This window comes from Diceros bicornis, chromosome 4, assembly GCF_020826845.1.
Source record: "Diceros bicornis minor isolate mBicDic1 chromosome 4, mDicBic1.mat.cur, whole genome shotgun sequence".
NCBI lineage: Eukaryota > Metazoa > Chordata > Mammalia > Perissodactyla > Rhinocerotidae > Diceros > Diceros bicornis.
This window is the reverse complement of record NC_080743.1, coordinates 35,807,504-35,830,887: the sequence shown is the minus strand read 5'-3', so window position 1 is coordinate 35,830,887 and position 23,384 is coordinate 35,807,504. Positions and strand designations below refer to the sequence as shown.

The following is a 23,384-nucleotide window of genomic DNA, read 5'->3' as shown; positions in this document are numbered from 1 at the left end:
ACAGACGGAAGATTCTCTCCATCTGCCAAAATGAGGAGGGGACTTGTCACTCTCTTTTGACGGAGTAGGGGGCGAGAGGGAGGAGGCGGGGATCCAAATCTGAAGAACTGCTGCACGTGATGGGCCCCGGATCTTAAGACATGTAGCCATGCCAGACTGGTATGGATATGAGAAAGCAACTCAGCAGCAGAGGTGGTGGCAAAGGCAAGACCTGAACCTCCTGGTGAGGCGCTACGTGGCACTAAGCAAACAGTTCTTCGTCTCCCCCACCCCCTGCTTCCGCCCCAATCTTTTTCCCCTTTGGTTACCAGTTGCTCCAGATGCCGTAGAGTAGTTCAACAAAAGCGAAAGAGAGGTTCAGGCACAGGAAGAAAAACAGGTTCCGGGACGTCTTGTCCGACAGGATAGACCTGGACACACAAGTGGGGAAGAGCCAGGAGAGTCAGAAGGGTGCCGGGACCCGGAGGCTGGGTCCCCCTTTCAAGAACCTCCCAGTCCACACGCTCCTTTCCTCACAGCGAAGGAGAGTGCCCCCGAGGCTCCCTCCCTGGACCTCGGGCCATCCTTAGGTCTGGGCCTTCTCCCCTTCTGCCGGACACCCGCTTCCCGCAAACACACCAGCACGCACCTAAACCAGCCCGAGATCTTGCGCAACAGATTGAATTTGGGTGGTTTGTATTCATCGTCCTTGATGGACAGGGGCAACATCTTCTCTGCCCGGCGAAGGGCCGGGTCTACTCCGCTCTATAAGTGGCTCCGTGGGTGATGGTAGTGACAGTGGCGACGCCTCAGATGGGAATCCCCAGCGCTTGTCCCGGGCCGCGCGCCGCTTCCAGACACAGACAGACACAGACACACACCGGGGAACTCGCCGACTTCCGGCCCGGGCCGCGCAACGCGTCCTGGGACGGGAAAGGAAGGAGGCGGGGCCTGCTCGGCGGAGGGCGGGGCTTACGGCGGGGGCGGGGTGGGAGTTGTCGGGGTGGAAGGAGATGGCAACTACTAGGTGGTCTAGGGGGCCTACTTGGGGTGGAGTCCTGCCAACTGGATTCAGGAAGACAGTCCTGAGGTGGCGACGGCGCAGATTGGGCTGGCTGGGAGGTTGAGAGCCCGCTGACGCCCACCCCGACCGCCTACCACTGATATTCCCGGATGCGCTAGTGCCCAGCGCCTGCACTTTCGCCATTTCCCCTTATTAGCATTAAATCCCAGTGTATTAGGTAGCAGTGTTTAAGAATCTAAGCGGCAGCGTGTTGTCTTGCCGCCAGTCTGCAGGAGGCGCAAGTGATGGTTTTGCTGGGTGAACTCTATGGGCATTCAAATCCTAGTGATCCACGCCACCCCGCCCTCGAAAACAGCTCCTGGCTCTTCTGTACTGCCCTGCAGGAGGCAGTCAATAAATGTCTTCCGAAAGAATGGTAAATGTATTTAAAAATAAATCCTTTAAAGGGAGCTCCTATGACACCGTGTTGGAATTGACATTTGCTTAAAGGCATTGCTTCCCCGACAATCTCAATCCACTGATACCCCAAAACTCGAGTTCGTACACTTCCCCGTCACTTCCAGGTCATCCCGGGGTCCGCAGCCGCAGCTATAACTCTTGTCAGAACCTCACGGCCGGTTTCAGGGAAGCGCAGGAGACACTGACTGGTCGGTGGGACGCGAGGGCGTGCGGAGCGCAGGGAGGCGAGCCTGGCGGGGGTCTCCGGGAATCTGCTTGCGTAAGGTCAGGGGGTCCATCACATGAATGATTAAAAGTTGTTACATTGGGGAAGAAATGGGGAAAAGGAGGACTGGATTTTGGAGGTGGGCTAGAAAGTACAAAACCGAGCTTCTTGGGAACTGCTATTTAGTCTAACAGGAAGTGGAGCGTCACCGAAAGGGAGGGGCGGCCACCCGGGGACTGTCCCCTGCTTCAGGCGCTCACTTTGCGGGAGGTTTTTTTTCCAGGTTATCAATCCAGCGAATGAGGCCGGGCGAATGCACGCTGCTGGGTTTAGAAAAAAAACAAAAAATGAGTAAGCGAGACGCCCCTTCCGTTTTATGATAATCAAGCTGCAAGCAAATAAATCGGCTGGCCCCACTGCAATCTCCTGCACTCGAGGTGAGGAAATAGCAAAATGCTCGCGTGTTAAAGAATTTTTACCGTGAGGATATATCCATGTTTTGCTCTCGTTCTTCGAACTTTGTGCATGTGTGGGGTAGTGATTAGGTGGTTTTATTTTTGAAAATACAATTTACTTATTCTACAATTTTTTTTAATGTTCATGTTAATTAAAACTGCTGTGTTAAAACAGCTAGATTCCAGAAATTAAGTTTTGGAAAGAGTATTTTGTCTTTGCCTTTCTTGGCGTAGATTTCATTATTTTAACTTAAACTTAGATATGTTTTCAATTAGTAGCATCTACTTATATTTTTTAGGAAGCTTTTATATTAGCCATAGACTTTGATTTTTACTCTACTGCGCTGCTGGGGAAACGTTAAGTGGGTGCAAACTAGGTTAAAGATAAATATATCCATGGCAATTGGGTTTTTCTCCAAAACTGCTTTATTTCAGTATGATGTAACTTAGGGGGAGAGAGGATATATAGAAATAACCAAATTTCAGCAAATGATTTCCAGCGTTCTCTTAACTCATCAAGGTCAGCTGCGATTTGAGCCTGTATTTTGGTATTCTGCCTTTGAAAAATAAATTCTGCGTTTTATCCTATATTGCTACAAATGAGAAATTGCTCAGCTGGTTTATGGAGAAGTCTGCAATACCCTTTTTCAAATAGTTTTGAAATAAGTTGGAGAAATGAAGTTAATTTCAGTTATATTGGTTTTCTGCGACTCCCAAATTCCCCCACTCCCCACCTCCAAAGATTAAGAGAGATGTTTCTTTCCCTGAGGGCCTTCTTTCAAAAGTGGCAATGCCACTCCACATCTTTTATTCTTGGATGGCATAATTACCAACTTCAATACTAAAGACATTTTATTGGAAATATAAATTGGACACTATTTAAATCAGGAAAAATTCTATGAGTGGAAAATGTTTGACTCACTTCTTTTGTCATCTTGAAATAATATTTGTCCCGTATGTGCTAACCACTATATGTTGTCATATTGAAGTTAAAGTTAGTTTCTTTCATTCATTCAGTTGTCATTTAATGAATGTCTACTATGAGCTAGGCTCTTGTGCTGGGCTGGAGCAGGGGAAGGGACGTAGGTTACAAAGCCTGATAAGTCAAAGTTCTTTCCCTGGAGGAATTTTATGGGAAGAAGAAAGCATGAGGAGAGGGCAAATTAGAGAGCAAATCAGGATTTTAGAACTGTGTAATGTTTAAGGTGTGCACAGGGATGTTGTTGTGTAGTGAAGAGGGACAACTGTCACTCAGTGAGTCTTTCCATCTATGTAAAGCCATTCTTTTGCCCCCTCAATAACTTGTATCATGAAAGAACATGATTTTGGAAAATCAAAAATGATTCTTCAGCACTATTCAGGTGGTCATTACAAATGCAGTATCTTGAAAGTCTTCAATCAATTTTTTAATTCCTTCATATATTGCAAGATAAATGGGTTTATAAGATTATAAAATAGGGAGATGTAGTAATGAACATTTTTAAACTAATAAATGGATTTCTAGCCTGAACTTTTTAATATTTGTTTAGTTCATCTCCTACTAATTAATTGCATTAAGTTAACTATGCAGACTTTATGGGGGAAAAAACCCCAGCTTCTCAGACATGTGATTGAGGATTGTGAGAAATGAGAGCAGAGAGAATTAAGCGGCAGCAGCTCATCTCCAGCCCAGGTTCCAGCAGCTGTCAGTAAGGAATAGGAAGGGTGCCATCCATCACTCCTCAGTAATCAACCCTGGCATTAATCTGCAGCCCTATTTTAGACCTGTGAGTTTTTAGATGCTTCAAATTGAATGCCCTATGAACGTTTAGTGAAAAAATGAGTTGTGATGGTAGATAAAACTACAAATACTTAAAAATTTAGAAGTTGAATACAAGTGCAAATTGCTAATGTGTTCAGAGGTTTTGCTCCATGGCATATAGGTTCCGGTTTCAAATGTGTAAACACATTACATCATCGGGATGATTTGAGTTTATTCTGCTTTTGGATACTTAAGAGAAAGATGAAAACAAAAATATAGCAGTGTTAGCCTCACAGGAAGACATTATCTCACCTCATGCCTAGATGTAATTTTTGGAACATAGAATAGCAAATTTTAATTTTTAAAAATAATTCAAAGCTTTTGGACAATGGCATTAAAAGCATTTTTTAAAAATTTCCTGCTGATTGACAAAAACATCACAGAAAATTCTTTGATTTCTCTTAATAGTGCCAAGAGAGCCTATTCCTATGAATTACTGAAGCCATAAGGAAAATTTTTTTAAAAATTAAAACTTTACCATAATGAGGTAAGTACCAGTATTTTTTTTTTGGCTTTTTAAAAATTGTAGTAATATATACATAACATAATATTTGCCATCTTAACCATTTTTAAGTGCACAGTTCAGTAATGTTAAGTATATTAACATTGTCGAGGAACTGATCTCCAGAAATTTTTCATCTTGCAAAACTGAAACTCTATAACTATTAAATAATAACTCCCCATTTCCCCCTCCTCCAAGCCCCTGTCAACCACCATTCTACTCTCTGTTTCTATGAATTTGACTACTCTAGGTACTTCATGTAAGTGGAATCGTATATAGTATTTGTCATTTTGTGACTGGCTTATTTCACTTAGCATAATATCCTCAACGTTCATCCATGTTGTAGCATGTATCAGAATTTCCTTCCTTTTAAAGGCTGAATAATATTCCATTGTATGTCTGTACCACATTTTGTTTATCCATTCATCTGTCGATGGACATTTCTATTGCTTCTACCTTTTGGCTGTTGTGAATAGTGCTGCTATGAACATGGGTGAAGTACCAGTATTTCTATCTGAGAAAAATTATTTTTTCCATAGAGGTGTTTTTCTTTCCTTGGACATAAAAGTTCTTACTTGAGCCAGGATCTGTTAGAGAATACTGTAAGGCCTCTTTTAGATCTGATCCATTGAAATAGTAGTCCAGATTATAGAAAAAAGTCAATACCTATAAGGTTGAAACATTCTTGTAGGCTAGAACAAAGGTGAAAATAGAGACTATGCAAAAGACGCTGAAAATACAAAGTGGCTCAAGTGTGAGAGTCAGGAGTTTGTGCTGACCCCCCATCTTTCTATGGCTCAGGAAAAATCATTTATTATTCCCAATCTCGCCTATCCCATCTACAAAATGGGGTGGATATATTTTAATTCCCTTCACTCTAAAGATTTGAAACATTACTGATTTGAGATATTATGTAACATAAAGGGGAAAGGGGTCTGACAACTTCATTACTATTGCTCAGCTCTATGTGGCTTGCTCATTACCATCCCTAGTGCCTGACAGTGCTGGGCACGTGGTAAGCACCTATAATGTTTGTTGACTGACATATCTACCATGGATATTTTTACCTTCCTCTAGTAGAGTTAGAAAGCTTATATGAATTGGGATTGCCTCCATGTTAGGTTTGATATCTAAAAATGTTTATAAATCGTAATTCACATGTATAAAATCTGTTTCTCTTAGAGAAGCAGTTTTGGAATGTGAGTTTATTGCTGAAAACCAATATTGTGTAAAAGAGAGAGAGTTCCAGAGAATATTCCAGGGATCTATTGCCTAACAGTCTTGCCTCCCATCCATTTTCCTCTGACTAAAACAGAAAGAAGTTCAAATGAAAAGCTCCAGTATCCTGGAATGGTAAAAGTAATATATTTGGAGATGTACTTGGTTTCTTTTTGACCCATTTCTGGAACTAATTTTGCATGGCGCTGTACTGAGCTAAAAATGCTTTTCTATTTCTAGGGTTTCTTCTCAGGATGCGTTGACTCCTTGGATCCTTACAAGTCATGGATGTTCCTCTTAGGACTAAGGCCGTTCCTACTCCCGCCCTAGTACATGTCCATGGGATTGATCATCTCCAAACATCACCATCATCATTATCATCATAATAGCTACAATTAATTAGCAATTCCTTGAGAAAAGTGCCAGACTAGAAGGAACTTTTTTCTAGCGTAATTCAGACCTGTGCCCTTTGAGGGTAGAGAGGACCTCACTGCTTGCCTCAGTAACAAATGGCTAGATTGAAGGAGGCAGTGCTTAAAAAAGACTTTAGACATAATATTTTTATGCTATTTCCTCTTAAATCAATGATGATAAAGCGAATCTAGTTACTTGATAGTAGCTGCCTGGAGAAGTATTAAGAAGGAATATGATGCTTTGTGCGGGCTTAGGAGGGGAAAAAAAAATGCCAGGACCGATGAGCAGCCTTTGCTATGGATAACGGACGGGGATTGGGGAGGGAAGTGGAGACACAGGTGCTTAGCGTCTGCTATCACTGTTTTAAATGGTGCCCTTGTAGCTCACTCTAACCTGATTTACCTATGAAGGAATGGCTCACTCAACCTGGCTGCCAGCAGGAGGACTTGATCATTAATGTAACCAGGACAGAAATTCTTTCCTTACAGCTTGCAGTGAGAAAAGACCTGTTTGCATCAGCATCTATCTATCTATTCAAGTGTGATATTGTACTAAATGTAGCTATTTATCAATATATTTTAGCAATTCTGTTTTAGAACTATAGTCTAAAAATGCAGCAAGGGCAGGACTAAGCCTTCTAAATGACAGGATTTAAATTGACTATCAATGATCATATATAAGTAGCCAGTTATACTGTCAATGGAAAAGATGAATCACTTTAACCCTAATAGCCAGTCCATGTCACAGTAGATCCAGATTGTAGTCATCTAAATGATCCACTCATATCACTGTACAATTGGGCATAAACACAGCAAGGTCACAAGTTGAATCTGTGATACTACATGGACCCTTTTATTTATTATTATTATTATAAATCTATTCCTAATCCTCCCTTTCCTATTCTTAAATAAATAAATTATTAACACAAAATAATTTAGGGGCTGGCCCGGTGGCGCAAGTGGTTAAGTGCACGCGCTCCGCTGCGGCGGCCTGGGGTTCACCGGTTCGGATCCCGGGCATGCACCGACACACCGCTTGACAAGCCATGCTGTGGCGGCGTCCCATATAAAGTAGAGGAAGATGGGCATGGATGTTAGCCCAGGGCCAATCTTCCTCAGCAAAAATAGGAGGATTGACAGATGTTAGCTCAGGGCCAATCTTCCTCACACACACAAAAATAATAATAATAATTTAACTTATTTTGATGTATTTAGACTTGTGAAAAAAGTAATGGGAGTTAAGAAGAGGCTTATAAGAACAGATGGGAGGAAAAGTGAGGGGAAATCATTTAGGAAGGAGAGGATGGCATTGGCAGAAAATGAGAAAAGCTGTATCTCACTTCTAAAATAACAGTGAAAAGAATCAATTTCCTGAATATGGGGAAAATACTAAAGGCAAAAACTCTTCCAAGAATACTGTATAGCACCTGGAAAAGACTCATGAAGAAAAGTGATCTTTCAGGTACTATTTCTGGCATTCTGTATTTTGCATTGGGGTGAATTCTGGTTTATGCTGCTTAAAATTTTAATGGAAGAGGCTTACTATGGGCTGTAATGAACTGACTTGGGCCAGTTCTTTTTCTGCCAATCGTCCTGAAGTCTATAGGTTTTTGTCAGTTTCTGAACCCAAACTATTTTCATTTCTCAACTAGGTAAGGCTTTATTGTCTGTTTAAATCATATATGCTGCCTACTAGATTAAGTAATATAGCTTCCGGTTAATATTACCTTCTAGAAGTTTGGGTAAATTCACAAGGATGATATTATCTAACAAATGATGATTTTCCCCCATGGCAGATCAGCTCATTCTCCAAGAGCTTCCATAGAAACAGAGATGTCCAAAGATATTTTAATACTGAATATCTTCAAAAAGATGTGAAAAAATATCAGACTTCTAGGACATCGTTTTTTTATCAAGTAGCTTGGCCACAGAACTAAAGGTGGAAAGGTGGCTTGTGTGACCTGTGCTTGAGGCAACATTTCGTGACTTGCTCTCCTAGTCACCAGATGGGTGATAACCCAGGTCGTTTATGGAGGAAGGGTTTCTTGGGTACTGTCTAGTCTTAACTGGGCCCTAATTTACATTTAATTTGAGTTTATTCTGTTAAAGTTTCGGGCATTTCTTTTCCATTGTAAAGTTTAAGACAATTTAAACATAGATTCCCTCACTCCATTCAACCACAAAGAGTTGTGAGCACTTACTCAAAAAGTGGGCCAGGCAGTGTTCTGGATTACAAAGACTAATGGAAACTGCCCTCAAGATACAGTCAGACTCAAAAAGGAGCTGGAGGCACAGTCAGTAGTCATAATATCTGGAAACAAGGTCTGGTAGCACTATGTTCCGAGTTCCCAAGAGCAGTGAGGATAGAGAGGGGTGAGAGAAACATTCACAGGGGAGGGGGTGTTTGAAAGAAACTTGGCGGGGCCAGAGTAGGAGTTTGTCAGGTGGAGAGAGGGAAGGGCTCTGTAGGTAGAGGAAATAGCCACGTAGTGGGTGCCAACACATGGAGTCATGGATCAGCAAGCTAGCTGTAGGTAGATAGGAGCAAAGTCCTTTTGGAATTTGGCACCATGTGTCCCTTTGCCTCGGTGTGAACAATATCTGTCACCTTCATGCCATGAACCTGGCCAGAAACTGCTTATCCGTTGCACAGCTATCTCTTTCCACTTTTCTTGCATGTTTGTAGAAGAAAAGCCCAGGTTCTGAATTAGCCTCTGCGTTCCACCTTGGAATGATTTTTATCTCTTGGCAGCTGAGGGCCCTTTTCTGAGCATCTGTATTCTATAATCATCAGTTTTTAGACAAGTACGTATTTTGGAAGTTGAGCCAAAGGAGAAAACAAGCTACACCGTGAGGCAAATCTCATAGTGAAATGGCAGAATAGTTATCATTCTTCTACCATCTGTGACATCAAAATGAAAATGACAGCTTCTCATTGTATGACGCCATTGCTTTTCTACCTTATGAGTCAGAGGACATAACTAATCTTTGTTCATGCTATGCTCTGGCGTATTTGTTTTCAGCCTCTGTCTGGATAATTATTGCTTTTTCAGTCTGAAGGAACTAGCCCTGAGAAAGGAATTCTTCATTCAACAGTGTTCCTTCAAGGGAACTTTGATAGATGACGTAGTAAATAACTGAACAGCAGGTCTTTGAAAATTCAAATTGCCTGGTCCATTTAAAGACATGCATTAGAGAATTTGTAACTGTTGCTTCATAGACTATATATTATTTACTTTCTTACTCTATCGTATGTTCCACATTTAAGAAAATTTCTTAAAATTTCAAATAATCCTCTTCCAAAAGCTACTTCAATTCTCAGATATTTAAAAATTATGATATAATGACCCAGCAATTCCACTCCTAGGTATATACCCAAGAGAAATGAAAACATGTAAAGCTTGTACATGAATGTTCACAGCCTCAGTATTCATAATAGCAAAATGTGGAAACAACCTGAATGTCTAGGAACTGATGAACAGATTAAAAAAATGTTGTATATCTATACAATGGAATGTCATTTGGCAATAGAAAAAAGAATGAAGTGCTGATATGTACTATGACATGGGTGAACTCATTATGCTAACTGAAAAAGGCCAGACACAAAGGCCACATATTGTATGATTCCATTTATATCAAATGTCCAGAATAGACAAATCTATGGAGACAGAAAGTAGATTAGTTGCCTGGTGCTGGGGTAGAGGTTGGGGAAGATGGGAATGGGGAGTGACTGCTAATGAAAATGGCCCTGGGGTTTCTTTTTGGGGTGTTGAAATGTTTTAAAATTAGATTGTGGTGATGTTGCACAATTATATGAATATACTAAAAGCCACTGAACTGTATACTTTATTTATTTATTTATTTATTTTTTGTGTGTGTGAGGAGATCAGCCCTGTGCTAACATCTGCCAATCTTCCTCTTTTTTTTGCTGAGGAAGACTGGCCCTGGGCTAACATCCGTGCCCATCTTCCTCCACTTTATACGGGACGCCGCCACAGCATGGCTTGCCAAGCAGTGCGTCAGTGCACGCCCAGTATCCGAACCGGCGAACCCTGGGCCACTGCAGTGGAGCGCGCGCATTTAACCGCTTGCGCCACCGGGCCGGCCCCTGAACTGTATACTTTAAAAGGGTGAAATTTATAGAATGTGAACTAAATCTGAGTGAAGTTGTAAAGAAAAAAAACACCTCAACATACCAAGTATGACTATTTATATTATCTTACAAGTACCTTAGTGACAGTCTCGTGAACTAATATTTTGACATCCTTGCAGAATTTATCTTAACACCATGGAAAGAGTCATGGACTGTGCCATTAGGAGACCTAGATTCTTGCTCTGGCTCTGTTGCTGGTTAGCTGCATGAGCTTAAGCAAGTTCCTTATGCCCGGACATTGAGTTCTTTATCTACGAAGCAAGGAACTTGGCTTAGGAGGGCCCTAAGGTCTCTTTTAGCTCTCTGAGTTTATGTGTTTGTACCATAAGGCATGTAAATATTGGGGCAGTTTTGGAGACATGGCTTTATCCCTCACTGTTTGAGTGTAGTAAATAGCAGGGAGGTTTTCAGAGGCCACCTGGCTAGCAGTCCTTCCCCCGTCATGATCAAGTATGTCTTGTTAGATAAAGTATATGTAGTGCAGGGTTTCTCAATCTCGGCATTATTAGCATGTTAGGCTGGATAAATGTGTGCTGTGGGGGTTGTCCTGTCCGTTGTAGGATGTTTAGCAGCAACCCTGCCATCTGCCCACTAGATAGCAATAGCGTCTCCTCTCCAGTCCCAACAATGTTTCCAGACTTTGCCAAATGTCCCCTAGGGAGCAAAGTCATCCCCAGTTGAAAACCCCTGGTGTAGAAGATGCTAGAACTACAATATGAAAATAACTAAAAGGATATACCCTCTGCCTATGAAAAGCTAATAAGTTAACATATCTGCAAAAAAATATCATTGGGGGATCTTTGATTTTTCAGATGATCAGAAGAAGAGGTAAGATTTTTGTTTTGTTTAGCTGACATTTACTGTGTTTATCAAAGTCATATTTAATCTTCTGTAGTCATAGATAGGAGAAGGCAGAAAGGGAATAGGCCACAAGCTGTCAGATTCTTTTTGGAATGAAGCAGGCTGCCAGTAAATATATACAGACATAATTTTAAAAAGAAATAAGGAAAAAACAAAAACCTAAGAGGAAGGTTCAAGAATTGAGGTCAAGAGATCTGGCAGGTGCCTACATTTACTTTTTGGTTCTTTCCAAGTAAGGTGTAGGTTAGCCAAATGTGTTCTTCCTCATATCTCCTGTTCAAAGCTCAAAGCTGTGCATTAGATGATAGGTTCTTTCTCTAGAAAAAGAACAGAAGAAAGCTATAAACTATGAAATCTAAATAGCCATGAAGTCATCATTACTCTCTAAACTGTTCATCATTATTCTCCCAACTGTTCATCCTTACTCCCCACACTGTTCTGAAGCTGTTTCTAATGGGCCTACAATAGAGTTCCAGACTTCACCTGTCCTCAGAGTACAGAGGTGCCACTTGCACTACAGTCTGTAAAGTTCTTGTTCTTCTTGCTGTTCTGTGTAGACTAAAAATTTTACATAATTGTATTGGGCTGCATTATTTAATAAATATTACATGAAATATTTACATTTTGTTTCTAAAGATATAAATTATTCATATCTCCTGAAACATTTTTGGTACTGGTAAAATAGGGGATTAGAAGCTATCTGAAAGAGGAAATTTCTGTGATGGGTACAGGGATAAACTCCTACTAACAAGTGTAGATAAAACTGAAACAGTCACCTATGAGTATCTTTGACAGTATATATTTATAGTAGGCTATAGTAATTAATCTTCATTACTTTTTCTAGACTAAAACTGTTAGGGCGTAAGTTATCAGTGTCTACTTTAGAGATTAGAAACACTTAATTTCTTTTAATTGAGGTATAATTGACATATAATAGTATTAATTTCAGGTGTACCACATAATGATTCAATATTTGTATACATTGCAAAATGATCAGCACAATGAATCTAGTTAACATCCATCACCTTACAGAGTTACAAAAAAGCTTTTTCTTGTGATGAGAACTTTTAAGACCTACTTTCTTAACAACTTCAAATATGCAATACAATATTAACTATAGTCACTATGCTGTACATTTCATCCCCATGACTTATTTATTTTATAACTGAAAGTTTGTACCTTTTGACCCCCTTCACCCATTTCTCCCACCACCCACACCCCCCACCTCTGACAACCACCAGTTTGTTCTCTGTATCTATAAGCTTGGGTTTTAGTGCTTTTTTTTTGTTTTTGTTTCTGTTTTTATATTCCACATATAAGTCTAATCATACGGTATTTCTCTTTGTCTGACTTATTAGAAACACTTTTATGTAAGTTTTACTATATGCTATTCCTACTCAGCTGTAGAAAATGAACATAAAGATCTTAATCAGGATATACTTTAATACAGTTGTCAGATCATTTTTTACTCTGAGTGCTTATAACAAGCCATGGAACTGAAAATATGTTTTGTGAGACTTGCTTTTGATTCAGTGTTAGAAGGACTCTCAAGGCCTTTGAACCAAGATTTTTAATTCATACTGATTTGTCTTCAGTTGACTACCTTAAGAGCATGTGTTGTTTTAGTAGGAGGGTGCATATGATGAGAACATTGTACTCTAAAACAGATTACTGTCCTTGAAAAATAATCGTGGTAAAGCTGAGATTACTTCAAAAATAATTCATTTTATTCATATCTTAGAGTGAGGCCATGATAAAAGGGGAAACACAAAATTGCTTTTTTTAATAGAACAGGCTACAGAGAAAGACTGGGAGAGAATATCCTTGAAAGCTCTCTGAAAAGGTTACTACAAAGTTTTCACATCTGGACTATTGCAAAGTGAAAGCTGCTGCATGACAATGACCATTGCCTTGTCCTTATGAATAAGATCATCCTTTGCTTGCACCTGCCTCAGCGCACTGTCACATCGTGGAGCGTATGCCCCGAGCCCCCTCAGAATTCTCCATTCCCCGTTCTTGTGAACTTCAATGGAAGATGTTAAGCATGGTCTATGTGGTCTCTCTATGCCCTGGCTGAACTATAGAGAGAGAAACTATTTCTACAATTTCAAAACACACCTCACAACATGAAACAAGATCATGAGAATGTGATTGTTACTTTAACCCCACCACTTAGTCTCCTCAATGGAAAACAAAAAGTTGATTGGACATCATTTAGAAAGCAAAGTAAGATTTCGTGTGGAATCTAATCTGTTAGGAAGATGTAGACTGCAGGTTTAGGATTGCCTGTGGAATGGCCCAGCTGCAAAAGCCCAACTTAAACCACAAGGCATGAAATTAAGAGCTTAGATATACACACAGAGTGCATTTTCCAGGAAGGTGGAGACAACCAAAAATAAGCTGTACAGAGGCAGTGTTATACAAAGAACACTGACTGTAGCTCTGTACAGTCAGCATACCACAGCTGGGAGTTAGCAGTAAGAAGTCTTTTCTAGCTTTATTGTATTGGTCTGTATTAAGAAATAGATGAGAGTATCTGCTTATTGTATAGCCTGAGAAGAGAAATTGTGTCAAAAATAGTAAGAAAGGATAGACTATGGATCAATTAAAGTCATTAAGAGTAATAATATCTTATTCTTTCTGGTTCTAAAAGACCTGTTTTTTTCTTAAAGCCGTTTTTAAAATGTTGTTTAGAAACTCCTGGCTGATTCTTATTTTCAGTTTTTTTCATGAGTCAATTTCTTTCAATGTTCTTTTTCCTTATTTCTGGCTTTATTACTTGAAAAGTAGCAGAGTGGATCTAGGATACATGCTAAGATGTATATGAAGTCTCAGCTGCCAAAATACAAAATAAAGGCGTACCTAAAAAGCTAATGGAGGATTGTGGAAGGGTAAGTCAAGTCTGGAATCAGAAGCAGAAACAGCAGAAGAATGAAAAAACAGCAACAATTGAAAGCCAGCAATGCTCAGAAGGAGACAGCAGAGGTGTTAAGGAAGCTGTATTGGAAGCCATTGGAGTTCTAGGTCTCTGTAAAACTGTTTGTGAGATTTAACCTTTCCTTACAAATACGACTGAGAGTTTTGATTAGACAAAAATATTTCGACCAATGCATATCCAGGCCACATTCATCAATTATTTGTTCACTACTGTTCTGTAGCCATCTCTGGCAGATCCTTCAGGTATGGTGAGGAATAGGAGAGGACATAGCTGATCACAATACCTTGTGATCTTTGTGTACTGTGAGAAAGGGTGCTTTGGAAGCTCAAGAGCCCTACCTTAGTTCCATCTGGATTTGAATCCAGGCAGTACACTCCCGAGCCCATAATGATGAACAGCCAGGCTCTGGCAGCAGATTTTCCTGGATGTAAATCCTAACGCCGTGACTTAAGTTGCTTAGTAATCTTGAGAAAGTTATTGAACCTCTAAGCATCCAGACTATTAAATGGGAATAACAATAGTAAATGATAAACTAGATCCTGTGACTCCCCTGTTCAAAACCCTCCAACGGCTTCCCATCTCAGAGTAAAATCCATACTCCTTATTCAGGCTGACAAGATCCCCCATAGTCTGGCCCTTGCTTAACATGTCATTCTGATTTATTCTCTTCATTACCACTATCCCAAATGATGTTTGAGTTTGCTTACTTTGTTGTCTGTCTTTCCCCACTGTCTCCTCTGCTGCTATCAGCAGACACCCTGTCTATCTTCTTCATTGCTGCATTCACAGAACCTAGACAGTACTTGGCACAGTATATGCTCAGTAACTATTTGTTTAGTTTACTGAATGAATAAGTACAACTATGACATGCAAAGCAGATAGCACAGGACCTAATAAGTATTAAACCCACTGTAATTGTTTGCTGCTGCTGCTGCTGCTGCTGCCGCTATTATCTGCTTCGTATTTTAGGGTTCTGCATATGATTTCCTTTACAAAAAAGTTTGCTACCAAAAAGTAAGGTTAAAGTTAGTATAGCACAGTATATGTACATCAAAACATTAAGTTGTACACCTTAAATATATGATTTTTATATGTCAATGGTATCTCAATAAAGCTGTTAAAAACATTAGTATACTACTAAGAGAAATAAAATCCCATTTGAAAACGTAATCTCAGTTCCAAATTTTTAGTAGTAAAACGAAGGCAATTTTTTTGTGTGTGTGTGAGGAAGATCAGCCCTGAGCTAACATCTGCCAATCCTCCTCTTTTTGCTGAGCAAGACTGACCCTGGGCTAACCTCCGTGCCGTGCCCATCTTCCTCCACTTTATATGGGAGGCTGCCACAGTATGGCTTGCCAAGCGGTGCGTTGGTGGGCGCCGGGATCCAAACCTGCGACCCCGGGCTGCCACAGCGGAGCGCGCGCACTTAACGGCTTGCGCCACGGGGCCAGCCCCATTGAAGGCAAATTTTAAAATGCACTGCTTGATTCTTCTTCTTTGATGTGTAGATCTTTTGTCTGCAACTGCAAAGCAAGCAGGCCCAGAAGGGAAGCTTGTTCCCTGTACTTATTATCTTAGGCCAAATCACCTTCTCAAAGAGGTAGGGAGAACTGAATTTGAATCAATTAAAGTAAGATTAACCTCTCTCCTCATTAAAAAAAGCAAAACAAAATATGATGACTAGTAAGAATGCTAACATTCTATATTTTATTTCCATTTCTACTCCAGGTGTTGCCACATCTGCAAACTCCCCGGAAGAGTGATGGGGATTCGAGTGCTTCGTTTCTCTTTGGTGGTCATCCTTGTGTTACTGCTGGTAGCGGGGGCTTTGACCACTTTACTTCCCAATATAAAAGAAGACAAGATGCTCGCTTTGCGTCGGGAAATAAAATCCCAGGGCAAGTCCACCCTGGATTCCTTTACTCTCATAATGCAGACGTATAACAGAACGGATCTACTATTGAGACTTTTAAATCATTATCAGGCAGTACCACATCTGCACAAAGTGATTGTGGTGTGGAACAACATTGGGGAGAAAGGACCGGATGAGTTATGGAATTCTCTAGGGCCTCACCCTGTGCCTGTGATCTTCAAACTACAGACAACAAACAGGATGAGAAATCGACTCCAGGTCTTTCCTGAACTGGAAACCAATGGTGAGTTGCAGCTGGGTTCTTAGCCTGGCAGAGCTGCAGCTAACCAGAGCTAGGGGTGTGTATGTGGATTTCCGGCCTCTACTTGTCGTTTTTGTCTGGAAAAATTAGGGAAATTTAATCATAAGAAAGCACTTTGAAAAACTTAAGGGGCAATTACCCAGATGTCAAGAAGCAGTTTGCTAGGGAAGAAATCACATACATCTTACAACAATGACAAAGAGCTTAATATTGTGAAAGAAGATATGCTGTAATTACATATTATTGCATCTACAGAAGGGAGTAAAATGCCATTTAGCTTATGCTTAATGTATTTTTTGCCACCTCCTTTTTCCTCCTATTCATAGCAATTTCATGAGGTTGTAATTTGCTTAAAAGAACTTTGGTTTTATTTATTTATAGGTTCATTAGTTTCTAGGATAATGGATGATAATTTTCCCCTCAGGCAGGTATAAAAGCAATTACAATTCAAATAAAAACTTTTTCTGCTAGACAAATCTCTCCAAGAATACGTTTCTTATTTACTAATTTTGTTAGAAAATACTTCATTTGAAGGACCTATATAGACACCATTGTATCTTACTAGTTTTATTTTCATTTCCAAACTGTTGGATTTAAATTTTTTTTCCTTCTATTTCAGCGGTGTTAATGGTAGATGATGACGTGCTAATTAGCGCCCAAGACCTGGTTTTTGCTTTCTCAGTTTGGCAGGTAACGTTGCTATATCCTTTATGAAATCATTGCTGTACAGTCTTATCTAGCGTTTAACCAGGGCAGCACAGTTGAATGTGGGACTCACCCAAAACAGTGTAGATAATATTTATCTAAAAGATAGATGAATTTGTTATAGGATAATCAAGATTTCCTGTGCTCAGTCAAGCCAACCTGAAAGTTATGGTATCTTTTATCTGTATTTGATTTATATTTGGTATATTGGGGAGAGGAGCTAGAACTGCCTTCCAAAGAAAAACGAGGAATAGTCTTGTATATGGTACAGCAAAGACTAGAATCCAGAGAGATTTTCCGCAAAGTCACAGACTTGTGTCTCAAATGAGAAATGTACTTCTGTATTAATATTATGTATAATGCTCTTTAAAAGGAAGCATTCATGACATCCACAAAATTTAATTCTGATTCTGAGACCATTGTTTAGAAATTAATAATAATAATAATTCTACGTGCACCGTTGTGGTGGCAGTTTTGATTTTTTCTTTCCCTAAACCCTAGCTGGGATAAACAGGCATAAATTGCTTACTAGTCTATAAAAACAGCTCTTTCCTAGTGAATATGTGGTAATCATAGCTGGCTTTCACAAGTCGCACTACAATTACCTGAAACCAGAACTGCATACAAAAACTCTGAAGCCCTGTCAAATAATTAAACACTGTGCTATCCAATAAATGGTCTAATTTGCATGTAGTAACTCTCCTTAATCAGCTACTTGGGATATAACAACATTAGATATTAAGCGTAAGTGGTCACAATACTCTGCAGATATCAGCATTTTCAAAACTGCAGTTTTTAACTTCATGCCTCGTGTACTGATCCACAAACTTTTTCCATATCAGCAGTTTTTCCAGCCCTGTAAATAAAAGCTTCTTAGGCAGAAAGTTCTCATCTCCAGCTGTGAGATTTCTATTTCCGGTAAAAAATCAATTTACCTAAAATGTCAGGGGTGGGGGGGAGTACGACTGTGGTTAATTAGAAGAATCTAAGTAAACCATAATTAAAGATAGATAAATATGATTTTAGGTTTTATCCATAAAAGTATCAAGAATAATTTCAATCTATTGCCCAAGATAATCTGGCTCCTGAAGTTCAGTCCCATCAGTGCCCTGCTCTGATACAGTGATTTGGGGTGCAGTGATTTGGGGTATAGAAGTGAGCAAGGTTAGAGTAGACATTTATCTGTGCCATTGTACCCACCCATTACCTCCACTTTTAGTGCTTTCCTTTTTCCTCCTCTAGCCATCTGTGAAATTTCCTTCATCCTCCTAGACTGGGTAAATGGTATATCTTCTCTGAAGCCTCCCAGCCTTGATCCTTCATCCTCTGACCTTCCCCTTTGCCTCCCAGCTACACAGTTGTCATTCTGTCCTCAGTGCTCCCAGGAGATTTACCCAACTGCATTTAGAACTTTCTCAAAGTATGGTAATTCCTTGTTCCTATATCTGGATCATACCCTCTCTGGACTATGGGCTCTTTGAAATGGGATTTAACCTAGCCTGATTTGTGTGTGTGTGTGTGTGTGTGTGTGTGTGTGTGTGTGTGTGTCCGTGTCCCTAATTTAGTGTCTGTTCAGTAAATGAGTGAAACTCAAATTATTTATGAGATTGAACTAAACCTTTTAATCCTGTAAGTTCTTACCTCTTTCTCATGTTTCACTGGTTTTCTTTCATTTGCTAAGTTTTTGTTTTATTTTTGGTTACTCGCGCTTTAATATTATAAAGTGCTTTGTTACTCTCTCTTCTTCAGAGATCCTAACACATGTCATCATTATATATATGGAATATATATATTTATATTCTCACATTTTTAAAAAGGAAACACCCAAGCTGAAAAGGGATAAAATACAGCATTGTTTAAAATCAACAGTGACTTTCAATAACGTTGAAATCAACATGGAAAAAGAGTAAAATCATACATTCAGATCCATAATTTTATATACTCCTAAGAGATTAAAACAGTTTTTCAAAATAATCACATTATATCTTATTATCTCCTATAATAGATAGCATTCATACAGCCAACTTCTCTTGCAGCAAACTTTGAAGAACCAGACTTTGGTGACTAGAATTTATTCGTATCAGATATTGTTTGAATTAGGAGAACATTCTTGAGGTTAGAAATTTTTTTTTTGTGAGGAAGATCAACCCTGAGCTAATATCTGCCGATCCTTCTCTTTTTCCTGAGGAAGACTGGCCCTGGGCTAACATCCATGCCCATCTTCCTCTACTTTATATGGGACGCCGCCACAGCATGGCTTGACAAGCAGTGCGTCTGTGCGCGCGTGGGATCCGAACCCCTGGACCCCAGGCCGCCGCAGCGGAGCGTGCGCACTTAACTGCTGCACCACTGGGCTGGCCCCATAGAAATTTTGTTAGAGATTTGGGTTATGATGGAATTTGACCTGTAAACTTACCAGGACATTGATTTATGAGGTTGCCTGAAGTTAGATGAAATTGACCTGTAGAAGCCAGGAATAAAATAAAATTGGCAAATCACCTTAATTCTCTCTGTCATAAATCATTGCCTTTTTCACCTTGTCTGCTCTAAAGAAATGCCCACTTAATTGTTCTTTTTCCGTCTTTTCAGCAATTTCCTGATCAAGTTGTAGGATTTGTTCCTAGAAAACACGTCTCCACTTCGTCAGGTATCTACAGTTATGGAGGTTTTGAACTGCAAACACCAGGTTTTGGAAATGGTGACCAGTACTCTATGGTGCTGATTGGAGCCTCATTCTTCAGTAGGAAATACCTTGAACTCTTTCAGAGGCAACCCGCAGCAGTCCATGCTTTGATAGATGAAACGCAAAACTGTGATGATATCGCCATAAATTTTATCATTGCCAAGCACATCGGAAAGGCTTCAGGGATATTTGTGAAACCTGTAAACATGGTCAATTTAGAAAAAGAAACCAACGGTGGCTATTCTGGAATGTGGCATCGAGCCGAGCACTTTCTGCAGAGGTCTTACTGTATAAATAAGCTTGTTAATATCTATGGTAGTATGCCCTTAAAATACTCCAACATTATGATTTCTCAGTTTGGTTTTCCATATGCCAACCACAAAAGTAAAATTTGAAAAGTAAAACAAACAAAAACAAACCTCAAAACTGTTCAGTTTTTGAGTAGCTCATCTGTGCTGTGGTTGGTTTGTTTTCTTTTTTTAAGCAACTTCATGAACTTTTATCCACTCCAGAAGTCTCTACAAAGGAAAAAATGTACAGTGCTTCTAGGATATAAAATTCACATGAACTTCAAAAACCAAAAAGCTAGTATTATCCAGATAGGTCTTCTTGTGAGAAGTTTTCATCCACGGATGTAACGCCTTGGTCAGCGATTTTATTGTTTACATCCTGAGACTGTTCTACAATTTCTTTGACTCCTGGCATTTGCCTTAAGGACCTATATAGCAAGCTGTTTCCAGGATCAGAGAAGCATTTCTCAGCTTTTTCATTAAAGGATGATTGTTTTCATTTGAAGTCCAAAATGCCTCTTGAGCAAAAGCCCATGGTAGAGAAAAGCCATGTGAAGAGAGAATAGTCTCAATCTCATATGAGAACAAGTGAAAAATTTGTGGCTACCAGTGCTTCCCGTGTGGTCCTTCCACCCAGCCCTTTCCAGGACTAACTAAGCCCAGCATGGTTTTGATGCAACCATCAATGCTTTTATTTTTGTTAATAAGTCTGTTGTAACTTGGGGGGGTTAATTTTAGTAGCTGAAGGATGTCTAGTTGTTTGCTTGATTTTTGTGAACATTTACTGCATGGGTCACAAAAAAGTGCAGCCTATGTTTCTTATATGCAACTTACATGCAGCAAGGAGTAAATATGTTGCAAGATTCAGACAGTGCATTTTGTCACTGAATCTGATCTTAAGATTGTACATTAATTCTTATTTTTTACATAAAGTACATGTAGTTTAAGACACATATATAAAATACTCTTCTGAAAGAATAAAGTAGGAACTGGCAGAAGTTAAAAATGTTAGTATCCAAAGATCTTTATTGTCAGGGCATAGGTTATCTCATGGGTGTTGAAGAGTGGTATGTATTTTACACAAAGTCAATCTCTTGCATCCAGAACTTCTTTTTTTTTTTTCCAAAAAAGATAAGGCACTATTCATCATGATGAAATTTCAATTACAGAGATACAGGAAAAAATAAGAGAACTGAGTCGTAGCAGGAAATTCTATAGGGAGTCTGCATGAGTTCATTGTCAAGTTGCCCACTCCCTGTTCTGTGAATTAATATCTGTGCTCCGCACAGTGTCTGTGTTTGATCCTTGTTCACTACTGGTGGCAAGGAATACTTAATTAGGCCTCTGTCTACCACCTTCTCCTCTGCTCCTCCCTCTGCTCCTCCCTCTCCTCTCCCATAATGCCATTATATTTTCCCAATTACAAAGCTATGAAAAGATTAAAATAATCATGGTTAATGTTACAACAATGCAGTCTCTGTGCAGTTAGTTGAGTATATGTTGTTTCTTTACATTGGCATGTGTATGTGTCTTAATGCAGTCAGATAAAATCAATAGAACTTGGAACCTCACTAAAAATCTGTAAAGTTAGTTATCTATTTTGTCTGACCTTGGTAGTGTTTTTTTTTTGCCTCTTGGGCAGATAAATAAAATAAACTTTTACCATCCAGGTGTTCAATGTTAATTAAGCAGATTCGTGTTTTTGTGGTCGTTATTTTTACAAATTTCTAAACATTCTAATATATTGCTCAGAGTAAGGCAGAGGCGTTAGCTACATTCTCCATGGGAAAATTTTGCAGTGGGAAAATATTCTCAGATTTTTTTCTTGTCTTGTGTTCTTAGACATGTTTTAAGTATCACATAAGTTAATTGTATCATGTTTTTCAGACTGTAGATCAAATATGAAAGCAAAGTGAAGTTCAATCTATGTTACAAAGACTCACATTGTGGCTAGAATTCGACTAAAATTGTTCTTCCCTGCACACCTCTTATTCTTGTTCAAAATGATCCAGAAAAGAGATGATGCTCAGTCTTAAAACTACATAAGAGAAGCAGTTTAGCTTAGAGGTTAAGTGTGCCGGTAGAGGACTTGGGCTCAAATCCTTGGATCTCATATTTACTTATCCTCTTGGAGCCTCAGTTTCCTCATCTGCAAAATTGGGAATAATATCTACCTAGGAGTTTGTTTTAAGGAATAAAGGAGATGGCTTGTATAAATATAGCACAATGCCTTGCCCATTTTAAATGATCAATAAATGAAAGTTATTGGGGTGTGTCATTGATAATAAGTGCAGTTAATTCTACAACTCACTACCTGACGATTAGAAAGGCCCCTGGACCCACCAGATGAGATATTTGGGAAATTGTTTCTCCATGACAATGGGCAGAGAACCGTGGAAATTTTCATCACATTTTCTTTATTTCAAATATCCTTTTTCTTATTAAAACACTACATATTAATTCTAGCAATTTTGGCGTATTGGAACAGCATAAAGATGAAATTAAAAGTCCCCCACCCCATTAACAATGGCTAAACATTTTTGTGTCTATTCCTCCTAACTTTTCTAGGCATATATTTTAATAACAGGGTTTATTTGATATTTCATTGGATGGATCAACCATAATTTATATAATCAATCATATTATCATTCTGTTTGATAATTTTTTATTATTATAACAACATTTGGGTAAGTGTTTTTGCCTAGAACAGACATCTTTGAACATATCTATAATGATTTCTTTAAAATCAAGTCCAGGAAGTTCAATACCTGGATCTATCTAGTAGTACACGTGTTTTTAGGGTTTTTGATATATATTGCTATATGCTTCCAGAAGCATTGTCATAGCTACACTATTATTATCACAACCAAGAGCACCTGTTTCCCATCAGACTTCCCAACATTGCATATTGCTGTTATAATTTTCTTTTATTTCTTTTTCCATGTACAAAATACTCGAATGCTGCAGGATTTGGAAAGACTGAGGCTGTGTTAAGAACTCTGTGTTAAAAAAGTTGAAAGACAGGCAATCAATCAACTGTCAAATAAAAGATTTGAGGGCAGTGTAAGCTTCAGGAAGCTTTTGAAATGCTTCTAGAAACTCTTTGCTCCAAGGATTAAGTATAGGCAATGTATTGCTCACACTTTGCTGGTCCTAGGAATAAGAAATTTGGAAGCAACAAAAAAATGCTCACACTTGTTCCTCTTGGAAAGGCCTAGGACTTTGACCCGAAGGTCAGGAGTGAATAAGTGTGTGTGTGTGTGTTCATGTTGTGCACCTACATGCACTGGTGGTAGCAGTGGGGAAGGTAGGAGGTAGAGGGAGTGGGAAGGAGGAGGGTGGAGTGGAAGATAATGCTGTGATGGACGTGTCAAATCTCACTGGATGATACAAGGGATTAGATGGTGAACTCAGATCCTCCTCTACCCCATGCTACTTCATAAACCAGTTTTTATTGTTCTGCTAGGGTTCTCCCAACTTTGCTCTCTCTCTCTCTCTCCCCTCTTCCTCCTCCCCTCCCTTCC

General features: G+C 39.4%; 2 protein-coding genes across 3 annotated transcripts in view; one reads left to right on the top strand and one right to left on the bottom strand.

The window, feature by feature from the left end:
* SLC30A7 (solute carrier family 30 member 7) overlaps positions 1-874 on the bottom strand; it is an 81,073-nt gene extending 80,199 nt beyond the window's left edge. The window contains exons 1-2 of one of the 2 annotated variants that reach the window (XM_058538644.1): positions 629-874; positions 309-410 (exon numbers count right to left, since the gene is read on the bottom strand). In XM_058538644.1, the coding sequence (XP_058394627.1) occupies positions 309-410; positions 629-708 (182 nt within the window). In that variant the 5' untranslated portion in view covers positions 709-874. The remainder of the gene's footprint in view (positions 1-308; positions 411-628) is intronic. The other variant, XM_058538643.1, reaches the window with a different exon arrangement.
* A 748-nt stretch (positions 875-1,622) lies between these two features.
* On the top strand, positions 1,623-21,527 carry EXTL2 (exostosin like glycosyltransferase 2). Its single transcript, XM_058538642.1, has 6 exons — positions 1,623-1,726; positions 1,951-2,104; positions 4,332-4,410; positions 15,737-16,164; positions 16,802-16,872; positions 19,477-21,527. The coding sequence occupies exons 3-6, from the start codon at positions 4,406-4,408 to the stop codon at positions 19,963-19,965; spliced, it is 993 nt and encodes a 330-aa protein (XP_058394625.1). The 5' UTR covers positions 1,623-1,726; positions 1,951-2,104; positions 4,332-4,405; the 3' UTR covers positions 19,966-21,527.
* Positions 21,528-23,384: the final 1,857 nt, after the last annotated feature.